Here is a 17883-nt window from a genome sequence, read left to right on the forward strand (position 1 = left end):
TGGCACCAAAGGGGGAAAAGTGACCCAAGAGAGCGGAACTACAAATAACACAACTAATAGTCACTGAGCCTAACTGTGAATGGAGAAGTTACTTTAATAACCCACGGAAGGTACTATTTTACCTGCCCTCTGACGAAGCACGGTGGCTTTCCTTTCACAAATGCCGTTTCTGAGAGTCGGGCGGGTGCTGGGACCCCGCGCGGTGCAGACGGGGAGAAGGGGCAGAGGTGACGTGCGGTGCCCCGGGGAGGATGTCGGCACTGGCAATGACCATTACAGCTCCAACCCTGTTGTACAATTGCACATCACCCTCCGAACGGAGCTGCCTGTGGGGAGAACAGCCGTCTGCAGCGAACCACCACCTTCTGGAGATGAGGAATGAGGTACGAGCCTGCTTTAAGGAAGCCGGGATAAACCCCGGCTTGGAATAAAATTAGCTGAGACTTTGCCGTACAGACTTGGTTTTGGTGTCAGTAATGTCCACCGCACTCAGTCAACGGAGCGGGGTTTGTTCACTGCCTGGCGCTCCCTGGGGAGGGGGAGAGCACAGCCCTGGGGCCCCAGTCCGCAAAGTTTTAGCATCTGTACCTCCCGTGCGGCACAGGGATGCTCAGCGCGGAGGCCGTGGGGAGGGTGGGGGGCAATGGGTGCCCCGTGTGTCACGGACCTGAAGCCCCACGCAGTTTGTGTGGTTTAGACACCAACCCAAGTACGGCGTGATGGCGGCAGGGACTGCCCGCTGGGGCAGGGGCACGGCAGCGCCTTACCTTCAGGAAACACGTGTGTCATTCGTGGAGGTGAGAGTGCGAAGAATGAATGTGCAGGAGGACAGTACCACCGAGCACCCGGGGGCTCCGAGTCCATACGTTACTCCATCTCCCGATGCCTGGCTCGCGTGCTGGCCCTACACGGGCTGACCGTCTGGAATTTCAGGTTTGGGACAGGGGAAATTCAAGCGGGCAGTTCCCAGCAAACAGCTCTTTCGCTGGGTCCTGCTGGACGTCTTCTTTGTTGTCGGGTATCGGCAGCGGAGCGGTGCCGGGTCCTTACGTCAGCTGGGGCTGCCGCAGCTCCCAGCACATCTGGCTTCCTGCTGGAACGCCGGCCAAGAGCACATGCTTGTCGGGTTCGGTACTTCCTTCCAGATTGTCCTAATAATGTGTCTGAATGTGCAACAGAAAATATTCCAGTGCCGGGCTGCAGAGAGAACCTGGATTCTCCCTTCTCCCGCTGCCTCGGGTCCGCTCTGCTCTCCACCACTGCGAGTGCCGTGGCTCGTTCCAAAGTTCAGGTTCTGTATTTTCGTGCTTTGCCAGAAAGATAAAAGGGTTGGTAAAACTGTAACTTGACCTTAGCGTTACGCCGCAGCGAGGGAGATAAGGTGCTAAAGGAAATAGGGAGGGCAAAGCCCGGATGGCTGTGGGAAAGGGGACCCCGCAAGGCGAGGGCTCCCCGTTGAGGACCCAAGTGCGCTGACTCGGGAGCTGCCGGTGAGCCCGGCTCAGAGGCGGGAACGGCTGTGGATTGCTGACCGGGACTTTGGTCTGGCGTGCACCATATTTTTGCTCTGCCGCACGAAGGACCCCTGTGCTGCTGCAGATTTGAGGACGAAAAGGTTGACCGAAGCCGCCTGTTATTATTTTTGGCGACTCCAGCGATGTATCAAAAACCCGAGGCTGGGTTGATGCTGGTGCCCTACTTTATAGAAGCCCTGAAAAGCAGATCGAGGACAGCGAGCTTCTCTCTCTGCATGGCATCTGCCAACAAAGGGTGAGAAAACTTCAAACCGCTGGCGGGGAAAACGGGGGGGTGGCAAAACCGCGGCAAAATGTGCTAAATGCAGAGCACTGTTTGCAGAGTGCCAAGGGGAAGGGCTCTGCCTGTTCTCAGCTAAGGAGGCAAGGTGGGAAACGTGCGGACTGGGGTGTTCTGTGGCCGGCATGGCTCTTGAGCTGACGCCATCATCCCCAGGGCGCGGTGGGGACCGGTTTACCCTGCAAGAAAGAAAAGGACCCCACTGGACTTAGGTGACAGGCAGTGCTCCTTATTATTTGAGCCCAGCAATAATGCTGCCAGCCCTTCATGTTTTCTGGATCCTTTGGCGGTGGGAGAGGGTCGTGCCCACCTCTCTGGCTGAGGAGAGGCGCGTAAGTGAGGATGTGCAGGGGGTTAGTGTCGGAGCTGGGCAGAGAACCTACCAATTCTGACTCATTGGTCGGTGCCGTGCACGGTGGTGCCAGCCGGAGGGATGGTCCGTCTGGGAATCCAGCTTGCAAGTCACCGTAGGAGGCGAGACTCGTGCCCGCTGCCTCGGGTGGGACCTGCCCGTCTCCCGCGCCGAGACCTGCTTCCTTCCCCTCTGCTGCCGGGAAACCCTCAGGACTCTTTTTAATCGGGGATCTTTACCTTTGCTCCTGTTTTCCCCTCCAACGCTGACCGGCGGCTGCAGCCCAGGTGCTGTGTTCTCCCCTGACGCGGAGCAGCCTCCTCGCACGAGCTGGAGGATTTATGGTTTGCTGCAGACATGGACGGTAGCCTTTGAAAAGTGGAAAAGGAAGCAGCCATAAATAACAGGCAGGGGACAGTGCCATGTGGTGGTTTTTCATTTACTAGATAGTCCTACTTTGTTCTTGATGAGTAATGGAGGCATTTGAATACGCCACGATGACAGCAGCAGTCTGGCTCTGGGAGCGTGTCGGCGTGGGCTGGGTGAGGATGGTGGCAATCAGGACAGTTGGACCATGCTGTGTCGCCTTCCCCTCCGCTCGCCGCTGTCTCGCGTCCTCCTCTCGCGCTCACCTGCCGCTCGGGGCACCGCGTTTCGTGAGTCTGCACTTCAGCAGCCCCGAGCTGTGCGGGGAGCGGCGAGGAGCCCGGCCCTGAGGACAGCGGCCCCCGAGCCTCGCCGGGTGCCGGCCGGCGTTGGGTGCCCATGCGGGATCGCCGCCTGCGGTGAGGGGTGCCGGGGCGCCCGCCATGGCTCACGCCGGAGCCGGTGGCTGCTGCTGCAGGCGCTACTCCCTACTGTGGATTGCGCTGCTGCAAAGGTCAGTGCCTGGGCTTTCCCAGGGGGGAAAGGGATGGATGTGCCTGTCCATCCCAGGGCAAGGACACCGGGCCTGTCCCCTGTCCCCTGTCCCCCGCCGCACCGCGGAGATGAAGTGTCCTAGTGCAGATTTCTGCAAAAATAAAGGTTCCTGGGACAATTGGGTTTTTCCCACGTTTCTCACAGCAAAATGAAAGCGGCGAAGGGACACGCGGGGCCGGGCTGGTCTGGGCGAGGGCTGAGCGGCTCGGCCAGCGCGGGGGGGGGGGGGGGGGGGGGGGGCGGGCGGCAGTCGGGTCCCCGCCGGCCTCGGGGGAAGAGCCGTTCTCCGCCCGCTCTCCCTTCCCGGCAGCGCATCCCGGGCTCGGCGCGGGGCGGGGGCGGCGGGCCCGGGGCGCTCTGCCCGGCTACAGCCCAGCCAATCCGGCGGCCGCGGGCGGGGCCGGACCGAGGCGGCGGGGGGACCGGGCGGGGAGCGGGGCCGGGGGGGGCGGCCCGCCCGCGGGCGGCGGGAGCGCGGCATGGCCGAGCCGGAGCGGGGCCTGCGGGTGAGTGGGCGTCGGGGCGGGTGGGGGTCTCCGTTCCGCGGCGCGGCAGTGTCCCGTCCCCCCCCCCCCCCCCCCCCCTTCCCCTCCACCTCGGGTACGGCCCCGGTTCGAAACTCCGCGCCCGGGCTGCGGTCGCCATCGGGGACCGGACCCCGCGCATCGCCCGGGGGGGTGGGACGGGGACGGGGACGGGGCGGGGGGAGGCCCGGAGCGGGGCAGGAGCCGCTGCGGGTGTCCGTACCGCCGCCGGGGCTGGGGGGGGGGGTGGGGGGTGTCACCCCGCCGCCCGCCCCCAGCCCGTTCCTCGGCACGGATGGTTTATTTTTAGCAGCGCTCCGGCCATGATTCCGTGTGCGAAGTATTTTTGTTTTCGTCGTTCGTTGTGAAGCGGTGGCGGCGGCCGCCCCGGGCCGGGCTGTGCCGGCGGGGCCGCGCTGTGGCGGCCGGGCGGGCGCTGCGCTTCCCTCCCGGTTGGTTGGGAAGGACGGCCCCCGCCGTGCCTTTTTTTTGTTTCTTGCTTGTCCAGGTTCCGCCGCCAGACTTGGCGTTAAGCAAAAATTTTGGTGATAAAAATCAAAACCTTTACCCCCCCTCTCCCTCCCCCCGGGCTCCTACCACCGTGGGAACTTGGGGGTCCGGCGGTGCCCGTCCGCGGGGGCGGTGGGGACCGGGGGGCTCCGGGGGGCTCCGGTCAGCGTGCGGCAGCCGAGCGCCCCGCTTTTGCTTGGGCCTCCTTGGCGGTTCCCCGGCAGGTCTGGGGGCTCTGTGGTCCCGCTGCGTGCGTCGGCCGTGCGCGGGGACCGCGCTGCTGCTGGGCGCTGGCTTACACTGATGGGATAAGTAAAAATAGGGTCTTTTCAGATGAAGAGTCAATTTCTGTTAAAAGCAAGATGGTGGTGCCATTCTGCTCTTGGGGAAGAGGGAGAAGTTACTTCCTTTGCTTCTGTACAATGTTTTTTATTATTGAAACCCATGTAATCCTTCTGATCACCTTTTGTTGGTTGCTGGTGAGGCATTTTGCTTGCTTTTGGGGTTTCTCTCATCTCGCACATTACGAATCCGGCCACCGTCCTTGCTGGTTATACTGTGCCGGACCCGCAGGTTGTCACTGACAAACTTTGCCGTGGTGCATTGTTAAACAAACACATCTCCATGCTCAGGTGAACGTCACTGGTTAAAATAATCCTTCAGGTTGGCTCTGGCAAAAACAACATTTGGAATCTGGTATGAGCTGACAAACTCCTTTTGAATGTAATTAATTCTGCTGCAGGTTAAAACTGAGAGCAGTCTGAAAACAAGGGCAGGCATTAATAAGTTTAATTACATGTCCTTTGTGTTGCACAGCGAAGGTGTTGCGTTGGTGAGGGTAACATGTGACACCAGCTTCCCATCGGGAGTGTGCCGAGGGGGGCTGCCCGGCGCCCTGCCGCCCCGAGAGCCCCAAAGGCTGCGGAGCTTCCTCCTCCGCTCCAGCCCTGCGCAGCGCTGCCGGGGCAGAGATCAGCAGCCGGCGTTCAGTAAGCTGCGGGAGAAAGTTCAGGTTAGCAGAACATGGAGAAGGATGTGCTGCATGCTGAGACTTCATCCACGCGTCCTGTCCTACAGGAAAGAAAACGTTCTGTCATCAGCTGGAAGCGTGCAGGCCCTCCAGTGCTGTTGTTCTTAGTTATTCCCATAACATCACTTTGGTATTTATTTGTTAAATTGAAGCAGGATGAGGCACTGGGGAGGAATGGATGAGAACTCCCAGCAGTGGTCAGGAGGTCAGTGGGAAGTCAGGGGGGTCACACAGGCGACGCTGACGAGGCAAGGAGCGGGCTTGGAGGGGACCTGCTGGGTAGGACAGCCCGGTTCGCATCTGCTGCGGGAAGAAACACAGCCATCAGACCAGTTTGAGCTTTGCAGAGAGCGTAGTCCCAGTTCGTAACCAGCAGCGGCGAGGCCCAGAGCCTCAGGTGGGACAGCCTGCGCGCGGCAGAGCTCCCGGGCGCCTGATTTCGCTGCCCCCGGTGAAGCTGGCAGAGGATGGCGTGTGATTTACTCCTGTCTGCGGCAGCTAAAATCCTTCTCCCATCTGATGTTGCAAATCAATTTGGTGGAGTTGTCCACTTTGTTCTCGGTCGTAACAAAACCTAATCCGCAGGCTGGAGACAGATTTAAATTCTGTCTACGCTGCACGTGGATCTGACGGTCTGTTCCGCTGCGTTTGTGCCTGCAGGACCCCCTGCAGCAGACGTGTGCTGGGTGAGGGCTGCCCTAAAGAGCCTCTTCCCAGCTGGTCCGAGACAAGAACCGTCAGCCCTTGAAAAGCTGTAAGCAGGGAATGTTTCCTGACCAGGAGACGTGTCGTAGAGTCAAACCTGTAATTTAGGAGATCAGATACCTCTGACAGTGGGGAGGCTTTCACGTTGCAAAGGCCGACGCTGCAGCTGGTATCAATGGGACATCTTCAGCTTAGTGCCTTCCAAATTCCCCAGTCTGCTTGTGCTCTCAGAGTGGAGCAGTAGGAGATTTAAGAAAGGCTCTTTATTTTTTCCTCATGTTTCGGTGTTGCATTTTGTGCCTGCTCCATCCCCCTGCAGCGATCTGGCCGGGTTCCCTGCTTGTTTCTGTCTCTCCAAAGCATCAGGAAAATTCTCATCGTAAACCCACAGAAGCGGCAGCTGGGTGGTTTCAGGCAGGTGAGGTTCTAAAATGAAAACCCTCGGGGTTGCCCCTTTGAGGGCTTATCTTCACAAGAAAGCGCTTCTGGAAAAAGAGTGTATGAGTTTAACACGCAGGACCTATTCCAGAATAACTCTGTGTAGACTGGCCCTGAATTTTTTCCTTCCTGGTAGCCTGGGCAGAGCATCTTTGCTCTTGAAAGAGCATCGAGCCTGGGCTCCCGGCAGTCCCTGCCGTCATTCTGTGGAGCTGCTGCGCGCGTGGTGCCGCTGCTGCAGACGGACGGTTGCTGCCTCAGTTGCTCAAAACCCAACCCTGAAGATTCCCGAGGAGAGGACAGGTTGTCCCTCGGTGTCCACAAAGTCTTCGCTGCGGCCCATGAGGTCCCGGTCAGGTCAGGTGTGCTGTCACAGCCCGGTAATACTCGATGTCCCTAATTCTTCCCGGCTGCCTGTGAAGGAAGCAGGCAGAGGGGGACCGCATCCCTTCACGTGGTAATGTTTTATGACTTTTATTATTTAGAACAACAATCTGCTCTCATTGCTCTTGGGCAGTAAACTTCTTTCTTTAATAACCAGAGACTGGCTGCCTCTCCGTAGGACTCTCCAGGTCAGTGCCGGTAGCAGTAATGTTATTTCTCTTTAGAACTAATGTGGTCTTTTATGAGATTTCCCCCCCTCCCGCCCCCCCTTCATTTCAACTGAACTTTAGGCAAGTAGAAAGGGATTAAAATAGGGCCCATGGCAAAAGGAACTGAATGTGCTCTTTGGAAAGAGGGTTTCCTGCTGTGAGCTGTCTCTGGGCAGCTGGCCGTTCCCCCCGTATTAAAACAAAGGTATAGGAACTGAATTTGATCAGCTCACATAAGCCGGGACGGGACCTGGAATACACAGCGAGTTATTACAGCGAGAGGTCGGATCGCCCCACGGGCAGCGGTTTGAAAAGTGATGGTAGAGAGATAAATTTGAACAAAGGACCTCTGTCATCTTGGAAGTGTACGTACACAGTAAGCAAATGATGTTCCAGCCTGTTGGGATGTTGGATGGCTCTGGGATGGCCAAGGAAGAGCCCGAGTTTACAGGGACTGTGGTATCTCTGTCCCCACGGGCACTGCCCTCTGCCCACGCCGGGTGGAAGCAGGCAGAGCTGAGGAGCATCCGTCTCCTGCTTACGTGACCGCTGCTGCCCCAGGGGCATTGTGACACTCCTTCAGGGCCATCAGGTTGGTGGGGTTCCCTGGTAGAAATGTGCCTGCCTCTCCAGGAGGAGATCTGTTTTCCCCGAGAAGCTGTGGCTGCCCCATCCCTGGAGATGTTCAAGGCCAGGTTGGACGGGGCTTGGAGCAACCTGGGCTGGTGGGGGGTGTCCCTGCCCAGGGCAGGGGGTGGCACTGGGTGATCTTCAAGGTCCCTTCCAACCCAAACCATTCTGTGATTCTCTGATTTTATGATCATGGCTGTGGGTGGTGAATCTCAGAGCAGAGCTGGAGGAAATGGAGACGAGTCCCCGCAGGAGCTGGGACACACCAGCACAGCCACACCGGTGCCTGGTGCCCTGCGTCGGGCTGAGTCTGGCCCTCGCATCATGTGTTTAATATTTCTGCACTTCTCCGTCAGCAAGTGGATTTTGTTGTTTGTTTTTTTTTTTAGCACTTGCCAGCTCTCACCCAGTAAATTGTCTTTGGACAAAGCCATCTCGGTCCTTTATGGCCCAGTGCAGACAGACGCTATCGCTTGGAGGGTTTCACTGTAACACGTGTGGGGCAGGTTGATGTTCTCTGTGCCCAAATGGGGGGGAGGCTGAGTGGTCCTTTCGGTACGAAGAGTGCCCTCACCCTCTGAGTCGGGGAAGCAGCTTATGGCCTTAGCAGGAACTTTTTCCTACTGTCAATACGAAGGGAAATCTGTGGGAGCCGCAACAGGGACTCGCAAACGTCTTCCAGTAAATGGACTCCTGCCGCAAATGTGTTACGTACCGAAGGACACGAGCAATGCTCTCTCCTCTAGAGAAGGGTATGAAAATGAAAGGACGGTGTATGCTTTGAAGACTGGTGGTGTATAGCCCTCCTGGCACCCCGGGGCATTTGCGGGCCAAGCGCCGTAGCCTCGGGGGCGGCTCCAGGGATGCTGGGAGGGGATGGGGCCCGTCGCCCCGCGAGGAGGCTCCCGCAGGCGGCGCTCATTCTGCTCTGCCGGGCTGCCTCTGGCAGAGGGATCCCGCATCCCTTCCGAGAGTCTCTAATTAATGGCATCTCCCCGCTTCGCTCTTGATACACTGACAGATGATGCGCTTTTTAGGGCTGGTGTGAGACCTGGAGCGCTCCCTCCGTACCGCGCAGCATCTGGCGAAAAATGTTCCTGTGACTGACCCGGGTTGGGTCTGATGGGCCGTTCAGGAGTAAAAGACGCCGTGGGAGCGGGTCCTGCCGAGGCAAGAACCTGACAAATAACCTCCTGCCCAAGAAAAGTCCAGTTAATTTTAGGATTCCCAGAGGCATACGGCAGAGTATGGAGGGATATAAATACGCATTTGCTGAATCTGGTGAGAACATAAGATGTCCTCAGAAACTCCCCCTTGGTAATTCTTCGCATTGCACATCTGCACTCCCACCCGTGGCCTTGCAGCTGCGGTAGTTTTAAACGAAAAATAGACTTGTTTTGTTTTAATTTTAACAAAAATCCTTAGGCCAGCGTGAAGCCGTCCCGCTTGGTGACGTGCATGTGTGCGTTACGGGATGTAGTTCCTGAGCTGTGGGTTCAGATTATCAATATTTATATTTGTCCAAACAAGAACGCAAGCCTCAGCTTGGTTACTTACCTTTTCTCGTTTCATCTGTAAAATATGGAAATAAAATTTGCCATTCATGCCATGGTTCTGGGCTTATCGGGGCTGGGTGAGCAGTCTCTATTGTCGGTGCTTGAGCTGCTGGATATTAGTTCTGCACTCAGCATCCAGAGGTGGCTCAATCCATCTGCCTGTATTAGAGTTAATTTACAGTATCATCCAGAGAAAAAGGATATGGACCCTTTTCTGTGAAAATAGTGTAAAATTGCCAGAAAGTACTGGGAAACGACTGTGCTCAGTTCCTAAAGATCAATTTATTCACCATAGAGATAGGGGGTGAGTGGGCAGTTTAGAGAATGGCTAATGGGATAGAGAGCCTTTTGCTTCAAAGCCACCGCCTCTGCTCCCGCGCAGGGCTGCGCCAGCCCGGGGCTTTTAGCGTTCCAGGGCTGGTGGTTGTCCCCTGAGAAAGAGATCGTGGTGGCGTTGCCTCTTTTTCTGCTGACCAGAACCAGTGCCGCTGGAGCTGGTCCTGGCTGTGGGACACAGCAGATGCCGGGGGGTGTCCGGAGGCCGTGCTGTCCCTGCACCCCGGGGCAGCATGTCCCCAGGCTGGGGAGGAGGGGTGGCCGGCAGCTTTCCCAGCTGTCCGTTTAGCATGCTCAGCTGGAGAACCCAGCTGCGGGCTGACGCGTTATCACCTGGGGCGTCATCGATGGAGTGAATCTTAATGGCAAATCTAGAGAAGCACCTGGTTATCTTCCGCTGCTGTTTATCTTGGAGTCTCCTTTGGCTGTTTCTTAGATTCAGCTTGGCGTGTGATTCACTGCGAGCGATGAATTTTGCATGTACTATTGACATTTCTCTGTGGTTTGGTCAGCTTTATTCTAGAGAACGACAAAACTCAACACACACAGACAAGGCAATCCGGGAGCATACTAGGAGCATTGTTGTTTCGCTTATAAAAGACCATGCTGAGAATATCTCAAAGTCCCCTTATTTCTGTCCTTCCGTGCCTTTGAAGAAGGCGTCGTACTCTCTTTGTAGACAGAGGGACACGTGGTCTCTTTGGAAGACCCTAAAGCGGCTGCCAGAGGTTTTAAAGGTCAGAGTTACCGGGATCGGAGCTTTTGTGAGCTGGCTGGCGTGGGAACATTTTCCATGGCATGGTCTATAGAGAAGGCAACTGCTCCCTTTGGTCTCAAGTTATTTTTTCTCTTGCCACTTTATGGTTTTGCTCTGTTTTCCCTGGGAGTACCTAGCTATCTTTCTTTTTTTTTTTTTTTCTTTCCCCTTGAGCTCTCTGGTTTTGCTTTAAGAGTTACAGCACCATTGATTGTATTGGCTGTCTCGAAAATGGTGTGCTGCTTGCTGTCTGCGGGCTCCCTGCTGCTAAATGCTGCCAGTGGGACTCAAAGCATTTAGATCAATCGATAGGGCTATCATGGCCTTATTTTCCACGCTGTCCCCATCCCAGGGATGTGTGTGACAATTGGAGAGAGCACACGAGCCCTCGGGTTGTTGGTTACAGCGTGCGGATCCAGACACCGGCTGCAGCTGTGATACAGCTGTGTGCATTTCGGTGGGGAGAAGGGCACCTATGTGCAGGGACGGCATCTGCCCTGGCAGTGCCACCCACTCCCCGGGCACACTCAGTGTGTGATGAGTGGACATGGGGCAGGGGTTTGACAGGGATGTGTTATAGAATCACAGAATGGTTTGGGTTGGAAGGGACCGTAAAGGTCATCCAGTCCCACCCCCTGCCCTGGGCAGGGACACCTCCCCCCAGCCCAGGCTGCTCCCAGCCCCGTCCAACTTGGCCTTGAACCCCTCCAGGGATGGGGCAGCCACAGCTTCTCGGGGCAACCTGGGCCGGGGGCTCACCGCCCGAACAGGAAAGAATTTCTTCCTGTTATCTCATCTAAATCTCCCCTCTTCTAGTTTGAAGCCATTCCCCCTTGTCCTATCACTCCATGCCCTTGGAAGAGGTCCCTCTCCAGCTCTGCTGTAGTCCCTTTAGGCACTGGAAGGGGCTCTGAGGTCTCCCCGGAGCCTTCTCCTCTCCAGGCTGAACCCCCCCAACTCTCCCGGTCTGTCCTCCCAGCAGAGGGGCTCCAGCCCTCCCAGCATCTTCATGTTGTTTATTCCTCCTCACTTGCAGGTAAATTCTTTCTGTCGGGAGGGCCTGGGTGTGGTGAAGCAGGATGCTAATGGGATCTCCCGCAGGCGCGCAGACCCGGTCCTGTGCTGGCAGTGGGTGCTCAGTGCTGCCAGAGCGCGGCGCTGGGTGCTGCAGATGCAGCCGTGGTACGGACGAGCAGAATGGCTGGTGCTGGGTCTGGTTGGCCTCCCTCGTCCGCTGCCACCGCGGCACACCTGGGCAGTCCCGCACAGTAGGTGTGATGGCCGTTTAGAGGCGTACTCGGCTGTGCAGGGACCCGCAGTCTGCAAACCGCGAATAGTGTCGTCCTGACTGCATCGGGGTTTGGGAAAAAAACGTTTTTACCAAACATAAAGCCTGTAATAGAACCCGCTCACCAAATTATAAATGGGACGACACAGCAGCCCCTGCTGTTCCGGGCCCTCGGTTATCTCATGGCAAAAACTTCCCAGGAATATTTTGCAGTTTTTGCTAACAGATGACTAAATCATGTCTCGGGGAAGCAAAGCATCCACTGATAGCATTATGTTTTTCCTCTAGATCCCATCTAATGCCGAGGCTGAAAGAATCGCGCTCCCACGAGTCTTTGCTCAGTCCCAGTAGTGCTGTGGAGGCTCTGGATCTCAGTATGGAGGAAGAAGTGGTCATCAAGCCGGTGCACAGCAGCATCCTGGGACAGGACTACTGCTTTGAGGTAAGGAGCCTTTCTGTCCGTCCTGCTGCGTTGGGGAGCCCGGCGTGGGCTTGCACCGCAGGCTTTCACTGCTGTAGAACATTTCTGCTCTGAATTGCTGCACAGAGACCGTTTCATAAGCAGAAAGCGACTCCCATCTTTCCAAGGAGGCCCACACCCACGCCATGAGAGCAGAGAGCTCCTTGCCTTGCAGCCCCTGTCGGCACGGAGCTTGCTGCTGGCACAGGTGCTGAGCTACGTCAGGCTGTGTGTTAGCAGAGCATCAATCTGTAGTTTATGTTCGTACACTTATCAGAAAGTGCTAATCCCTACTTGGTGTTCACAAAGACGTTATACGTGGTCTCAAAGACAGCCTGCTGCTGTCAGTGGGAGGGTTGAGGACTTTGTCTAGAAAACTGAAGCTTCGCTTGCTTGGGTAAATAGAAAAATCTGTGAGTATTTCACTTTTTTTTAACACCTGTTCTGGCATGTGGTTAGGTCTGTACTCGCGGGAGGTGGTAGGACACGTACAAACCAGTCTGTGGTTGGATAATTCGATGTAGTATGTCTTGGGAATCATTTGTCCCATGTCATGGGTGGCAAAGTGTTATTGCTTATGGCAGTGACTGAATAGAGAACTGGGAAATGGTTTTCTTAAAGGGAAAAGGTGGTCAATACTTGTGTTTCTGTGAAGAGAAGGTAACCTGTTTGTACTTGGACACAGAGCAGCAGACAGACGATATATCCGTGGCTGGATGGTGCTGTGGGCGCGTGATGGGGCTGCAGGCGTTTCTTGGGTGGGCAGTGGTAGGTGAAGATGACCTCGGCAGCGTCCAAGAGGAGTCAGACTGGAGAGATGAAGGTTTTTTTTCTTTACTGAAATTAGCACACTTGGAAAGAAATGAGTTAAAAGATCTGTTTCTTAAAATGTACGCAGGTAACACAAAAACAGTCTTCCAAAAAATAGCCCCAAACATAAACTCTGAAGTGCGCCGAGGTATAAATTTTCCAGTGCTGTTCATTCTCTGTAGAATTGAGCAAGTGCGGCAGGTCAGGAGGAGAACAGTTTTGTAAATTATATGGCCTCTATTACATTCCACTCAAGAAAGATAAAATGAAGCTAGATGGAAAATAGATGTGACATCCATAATATAAGAGTTGTTTACCAATTCTGTTCAGCGCACAAGAGCAGAGGAAGGGATATGAGCAGTACTTGTAGAAAGTTGACTGAGAGGGAAATTACACAAGTCATGCACTTGTAAGGAGGAAGAAAATTTTATTTTTAAGTGAGTTGGATAAAGAAGAGTCATCCAGAAAAAAAGAAAACATTAATTGCTGATCTGCAAATCCTGCAGAGGAAAGGAAGAACGCCAGAAAACAAAAGGGACATTGATCCGTAACGGACGGTTACTCATCAGCAAAGTCCAGTGGGAAGGGCTGAGGTGAGAGCTAAATGGCGTGTTGTGTTGATGGGTTGGTCTTGTATCTCCAGAGAGCCTCTTTCAAATTCGGAGTGCGGTCGGCACCAAAATGAGTTTGAGATCTCCCAGGGTCCCTGGGCAGCAGGCAGTGAGCACAGTCCACTCTGCACCTAGGTGCAGCTGGCCGAGGAGAGGGGTTAGTGTGTCCTCTGGGCTGGAGGACAGGCCTGGGCCGTGCCTCAGGCCTGGGCAGAGGAGCAGCGTGGGCTGGAACAGGCTCGGCGGCTGCTGCTGTCCCCTCTGGACCCTCGCTGGCAGTGGCACAGACAGCTCTGTCACTCTGGGGGCCCCAACAGCAGAAGGCCCCGGAGCTGTTGGAGCGGGGCCAGAGGAGACCCCGGAGATGCTGTGAGGACTGGAGCCCCTCTGCTGGGAGGACAGACTGGGAGAGTTGGGGGGGGTCAGCCTGGAGAGGAGAAGGCTCCGGGGAGACCTCAGAGCCCCTTCCAGTGCCTAAAGGGACTACAGCAGAGCTGGGGAGGGACTTTTTCCAAGGGCATGGAGCGATAAGACAAGGGGGAATGGCTTCAAACTAGAAGAGGGGAGATGTAGATGAGGTCTGAGGAAGAACTTCTTGGCTGTGTGGGCGGTGAGCCCCTGGCGCAGGGTGCCCCGAGAAGCTGTGGCTGCCCCATCCCTGGAGGGGTTCAAGGCCGGGTTGGACGGGGCTTGGAGCAACCTGGGCTGGGGGGAGGTGTCCCTGCCCAGGGCAGGGGGTGGCACGTGGTGATCTTCAAGGTCCCTTCCAACCCAAACCATTCTGTGACTCTATGATGTTTCCATGGTTCTCCATGTCAGACAAGAATGAAAGCTGAGCAACAAAACTGCATGCACATCTTTTCCTCCTCAGTGCTTGAATGTTGCCTTCAGTTATTACTGTCCTGAGGGTCCCATCTGTGGCCTGTGACCCCGAGTCCCTCAGTGTTGCTTTATCTGAGAGTAGATGCAAGACTTGGCAAAGACTGCTGCCGCCTTTCAGTGGAAGTTCAGCAGGGAACAGTAAAACCTGTGGTGGTTCCTGTGGCCTGGGACTGGGCAAGCTCTGGGTGAAGTCTGCACGAGGCTGAAAGGAGGACTGAAGCTGATGGCCCAGAGCCATGGCACTGCTGTGTGTGGAGGAACAGTGAAGAGTGAGAAGCTCAGCTGATGTCCTGGAAAAGGAGCCCTGACTACGAAATGCCAAGTGAGAAGTTACTGCCGGAGTGACGGAGACAAGGGGAACCAAGGCATTTTCTGCACAGTGGATTGTGAAGGTGCTGCGGGTCGGCAATGGTGCCTTGTCCCTGCACTTAGAGGCTATTGTGGATCTGTTCTCAAGGGAGATCTATCAGGAACGGCCAAGTTTGCTGTCTCAAATTGAGAAGTGAAATGTTGCTGTTGTTGGGCAGTGCCGACCTTACACAGTTCTTAACTACTTTCTCCTTGCGGTGGGGTGGTCGGGCAGTGGGCAGCACCTAGGAGGCTGCTTCCATCACCACCTGGCTGGTGTCTCTTGGTTCTCACTTGGGATGGTGGTGCTCGGTTGGCCGGGCTCGCTCGGCGTGCTCTCTAGGGTCCCTCACCAACAGCGGCGTGCAGCACCTTCTCCAGAAGCTGATGGTGGTCCAGGCTGCCCGGCACGGGCGGTGTGAGGCACAGGTCCTCCTCCACCGCCCTGCAGCACCAGCCTCGTGGCTCGGAGGAGAGGATGGCAGGATTTGACGTGGCTGCAGATGGAGTGGCGCAGAAGAGGGCAGGTTCAGGGAGAGAACTGGCAGCGCACCCAAACGCAGACAAAAGCAAGAGGTGCCAAAGCCATCTGCAGTGGAAAAAAACCAAGTGGCTCGTTTGGAGGGAGCTGGCTGCATGAAGGTACGGTGCAATTGTTTCTCCCCTTTGGCTGGACTGCCCGGCGGTCAGAGGTGCGGAAGCGTGCCACCGGGCCCTGCTCCCCTCAGCTGGGGCTGCCGGCGGGGAGGAGAGCCAGCAGTAACGCAGTGCTTTTTCAAATGCTGCATTTGGCTTTTTCTGCTACGGAACTTGATTTTTTCTGACTCACTGAGTACTTGGCAGCCAGTATTTACCTGTTTTCTTCATTGATTTTTTTTTTTTTTTTAAAGTTACTCAACGTCATCTTCTTTCTCCTTATAAGACCTCCTGGTCAGCACAGTCATCTAGTGCCACCGCGTGTGCTCAATATGCAGTGGGCATCTCGGTCCGGCAAAGGAGACCGGGAGTCCAACCTGTTCCCGGCCCTCTGTCTGTGGGGTCCCGGTGACGGGGCCTGGGGGGAGCCGGGACAGAAGCGCTCCGTGTCAGTCTCGGCAGACCGGGGTCCTGTCCTGTGGCATAGCTCATGTCTGGGCTGTCGCGGGATGTAGCGGGGGGTTGTGGAGCAGGAGAACGAAAAACCGTCGTTGCTGCAATACAACTGGAACCGTGTCACCTCGTCCTGGCCTTGCCCGAGCAAGAGAGGGTTTAGCGGAGCTAAATTTAGCTCTGCTAAATTTAGTCCAGCTGTGCAAACGTTTGCCGTTGCTGGCGTGGCCCGTCGGCCGCGGGGCTGGCCGGGCAGGCTGGTTCGCCCTTCTGCACTGGGGTATGGTGGTATTCACCAGCTCGAGCCCACACTTTTCCTCCTAAAATCTTTTGAACACTTTGCATGAAGCAGCTTCAGTAGCTCAGTTGTCATCTTCTGGTGTTACTCCACTGAGATGCCGTCCAGCATGCTTTGAGGAACCTACGTTGTACCTAAGACATTCTTAAAATGGCAAAATTTTATCTGACTTAAGGGATCACCCATCCGAGGACTGTGGATAATGAATGTGAATAAGTAACATTTTAGAAATTAATGAGTTTTATTAATTGAGTTTATCCTGTACATTAATAGTATTCTAGCATATCCAAAATCTTGATGAGACCAGAATACTCTCTTTATCAAGATAATTAATATCTCATGAAGATCATTAATGCCGCATGATGTTTAGGTCAGAGCTCAAAGCAGGGATGTTCTTGCAGATCTGAGGGAAATTACATTTTTGGTCGCTCATGGTAGAGATGACCTTCAACTCCCATCAGATCGAGAGGGCTTCATATCTGACACATGAGGATTTTCCCCTTCTCTCACTTGGTATGAGTTAACAGGGTTTTTAGGTTTTGAGTGATTAGTTAATCGGTAATTGTTTTGGAATCGAATAATAAAGTTTACCATGATAACTCAATGATAATATGTTGACTTAAGTGTGGCAAGAAAATATATTAGATGTTCAACCTAACAGATAGCTGGTAAAAACCTGACATTTAATTAACAGACTCAGTAGAAGGACTGCTAAATTGCATGCTTATTTATTTGGATATGAATCCTCGAGGCAGCTGTGGGATCCATGTGTGTCACCAAGGAGAACTTGTCTTTAAGAGAGCATCTTTCAACAGCAATCAAAGAAGTCATAACTCTCTTTTACGGAAGAGCTTCCAAGTTTCCTGCCAAATTCTCTAGATCTGAGAACATGTGCTTTCAAGCGTATTTCTACACCAAACTCCCATCAAAACAAAAGAGCCAAAAAGCTAGGTGAGAAATGGCCTTTGAGGCAATGGACTAATGGTATAATTTACTAAAAGGTGTATTTGACCCATTCCATCTTTATTAACTGATTTCTAAGCCATCAATGGTGGCTGAATTATGTGGACCTCGGTCAGGATGTCAGTGGGAGGGTTTTTCCCACTGTGGAGTACAGAAACCCATGTGGAATGCCTGCGGGGCAGCGCGGCTGTACCAGGGGTGTCAGGACTTTGGTGTTTTGGACTTGAACATGGATGATTTTGAGTCTTTTGCAGCTGAATTAGATAGGCCAGGTAAGACAGGGCTCAAGTTCTGAATTGTTCAGTTCTTGTCTGAAGAACCGTTTTGAAGCCTTAGAAATTCACATTGATGGAGCAGCCAGGGAGCTGACTGGAGCAATGCTCGTTTGCTGTGCATCTTCCGTGTTACTTCACTGTAAGTTCTGTTCTTAAAAACTGTTGCTAAATGGTACTTCTGGGTTCTTTGTGTTTGTGGTCCAGTGCTAAGACGGTACAGCACCGTGTCAGCAGTGATGCAGCCGCGCGTTGCTTGGCTTTAGGTGTCATTACCGGTCAGAGGTGTGGCTGTGCTCGGTGTGAATGCGGCTGCAGGAGCTTTTACTGAGGGAAGGATCAAGATGCAAAAGGGCCATACCCTCTGTCAGATCAGGGCGCAGGGATCGCACGCCGTGGACACAGTCTTGCAAGTGATACATCTCTTGTGCCACCAGAAGTCCGTTTGTGAAGGTTCAGGGATGGAGGTTTGCGTGAGCATCTGCAGCAGCAAACAGGAGATGAAGCAGGCCAGATCTGTAACGGGAAACTGAAGAAGCTGGAAATACACTGACGTGCGAAAGGATGCTGAAAAGATCATATTGCTGTGGCTACTAATATGGAGTCTTCTTTTCTTGGAAACAGAAGATAACTTGTGCTCAGAAGAATCTGTGGTTTTACAGGACAGAGGATGAAAGCATGTACGGACAGGGGAG

General features: G+C 54.6%; 1 protein-coding gene across 1 annotated transcript in view; it reads left to right on the top strand.

The window, feature by feature from the left end:
- Positions 1-3547: 3547 nt before the first annotated feature.
- DAB2IP (DAB2 interacting protein) overlaps positions 3548-17883 on the top strand; it is a 56985-nt gene continuing 42649 nt past the window's right edge. The window contains exons 1-2 of the mRNA XM_082492459.1: positions 3548-3594; positions 11744-11897. Coding sequence (XP_082348585.1) covers positions 11754-11897 — 144 coding nt within the window. The 5' untranslated portion in view covers positions 3548-3594; positions 11744-11753. The remainder of the gene's footprint in view (positions 3595-11743; positions 11898-17883) is intronic.

The sequence above is a fragment of the Vanellus vanellus genome (assembly GCF_965231255.1).
Source record: "Vanellus vanellus genome assembly, chromosome: 18".
In the NCBI taxonomy this organism is placed as follows: domain Eukaryota; kingdom Metazoa; phylum Chordata; class Aves; order Charadriiformes; family Charadriidae; genus Vanellus; species Vanellus vanellus.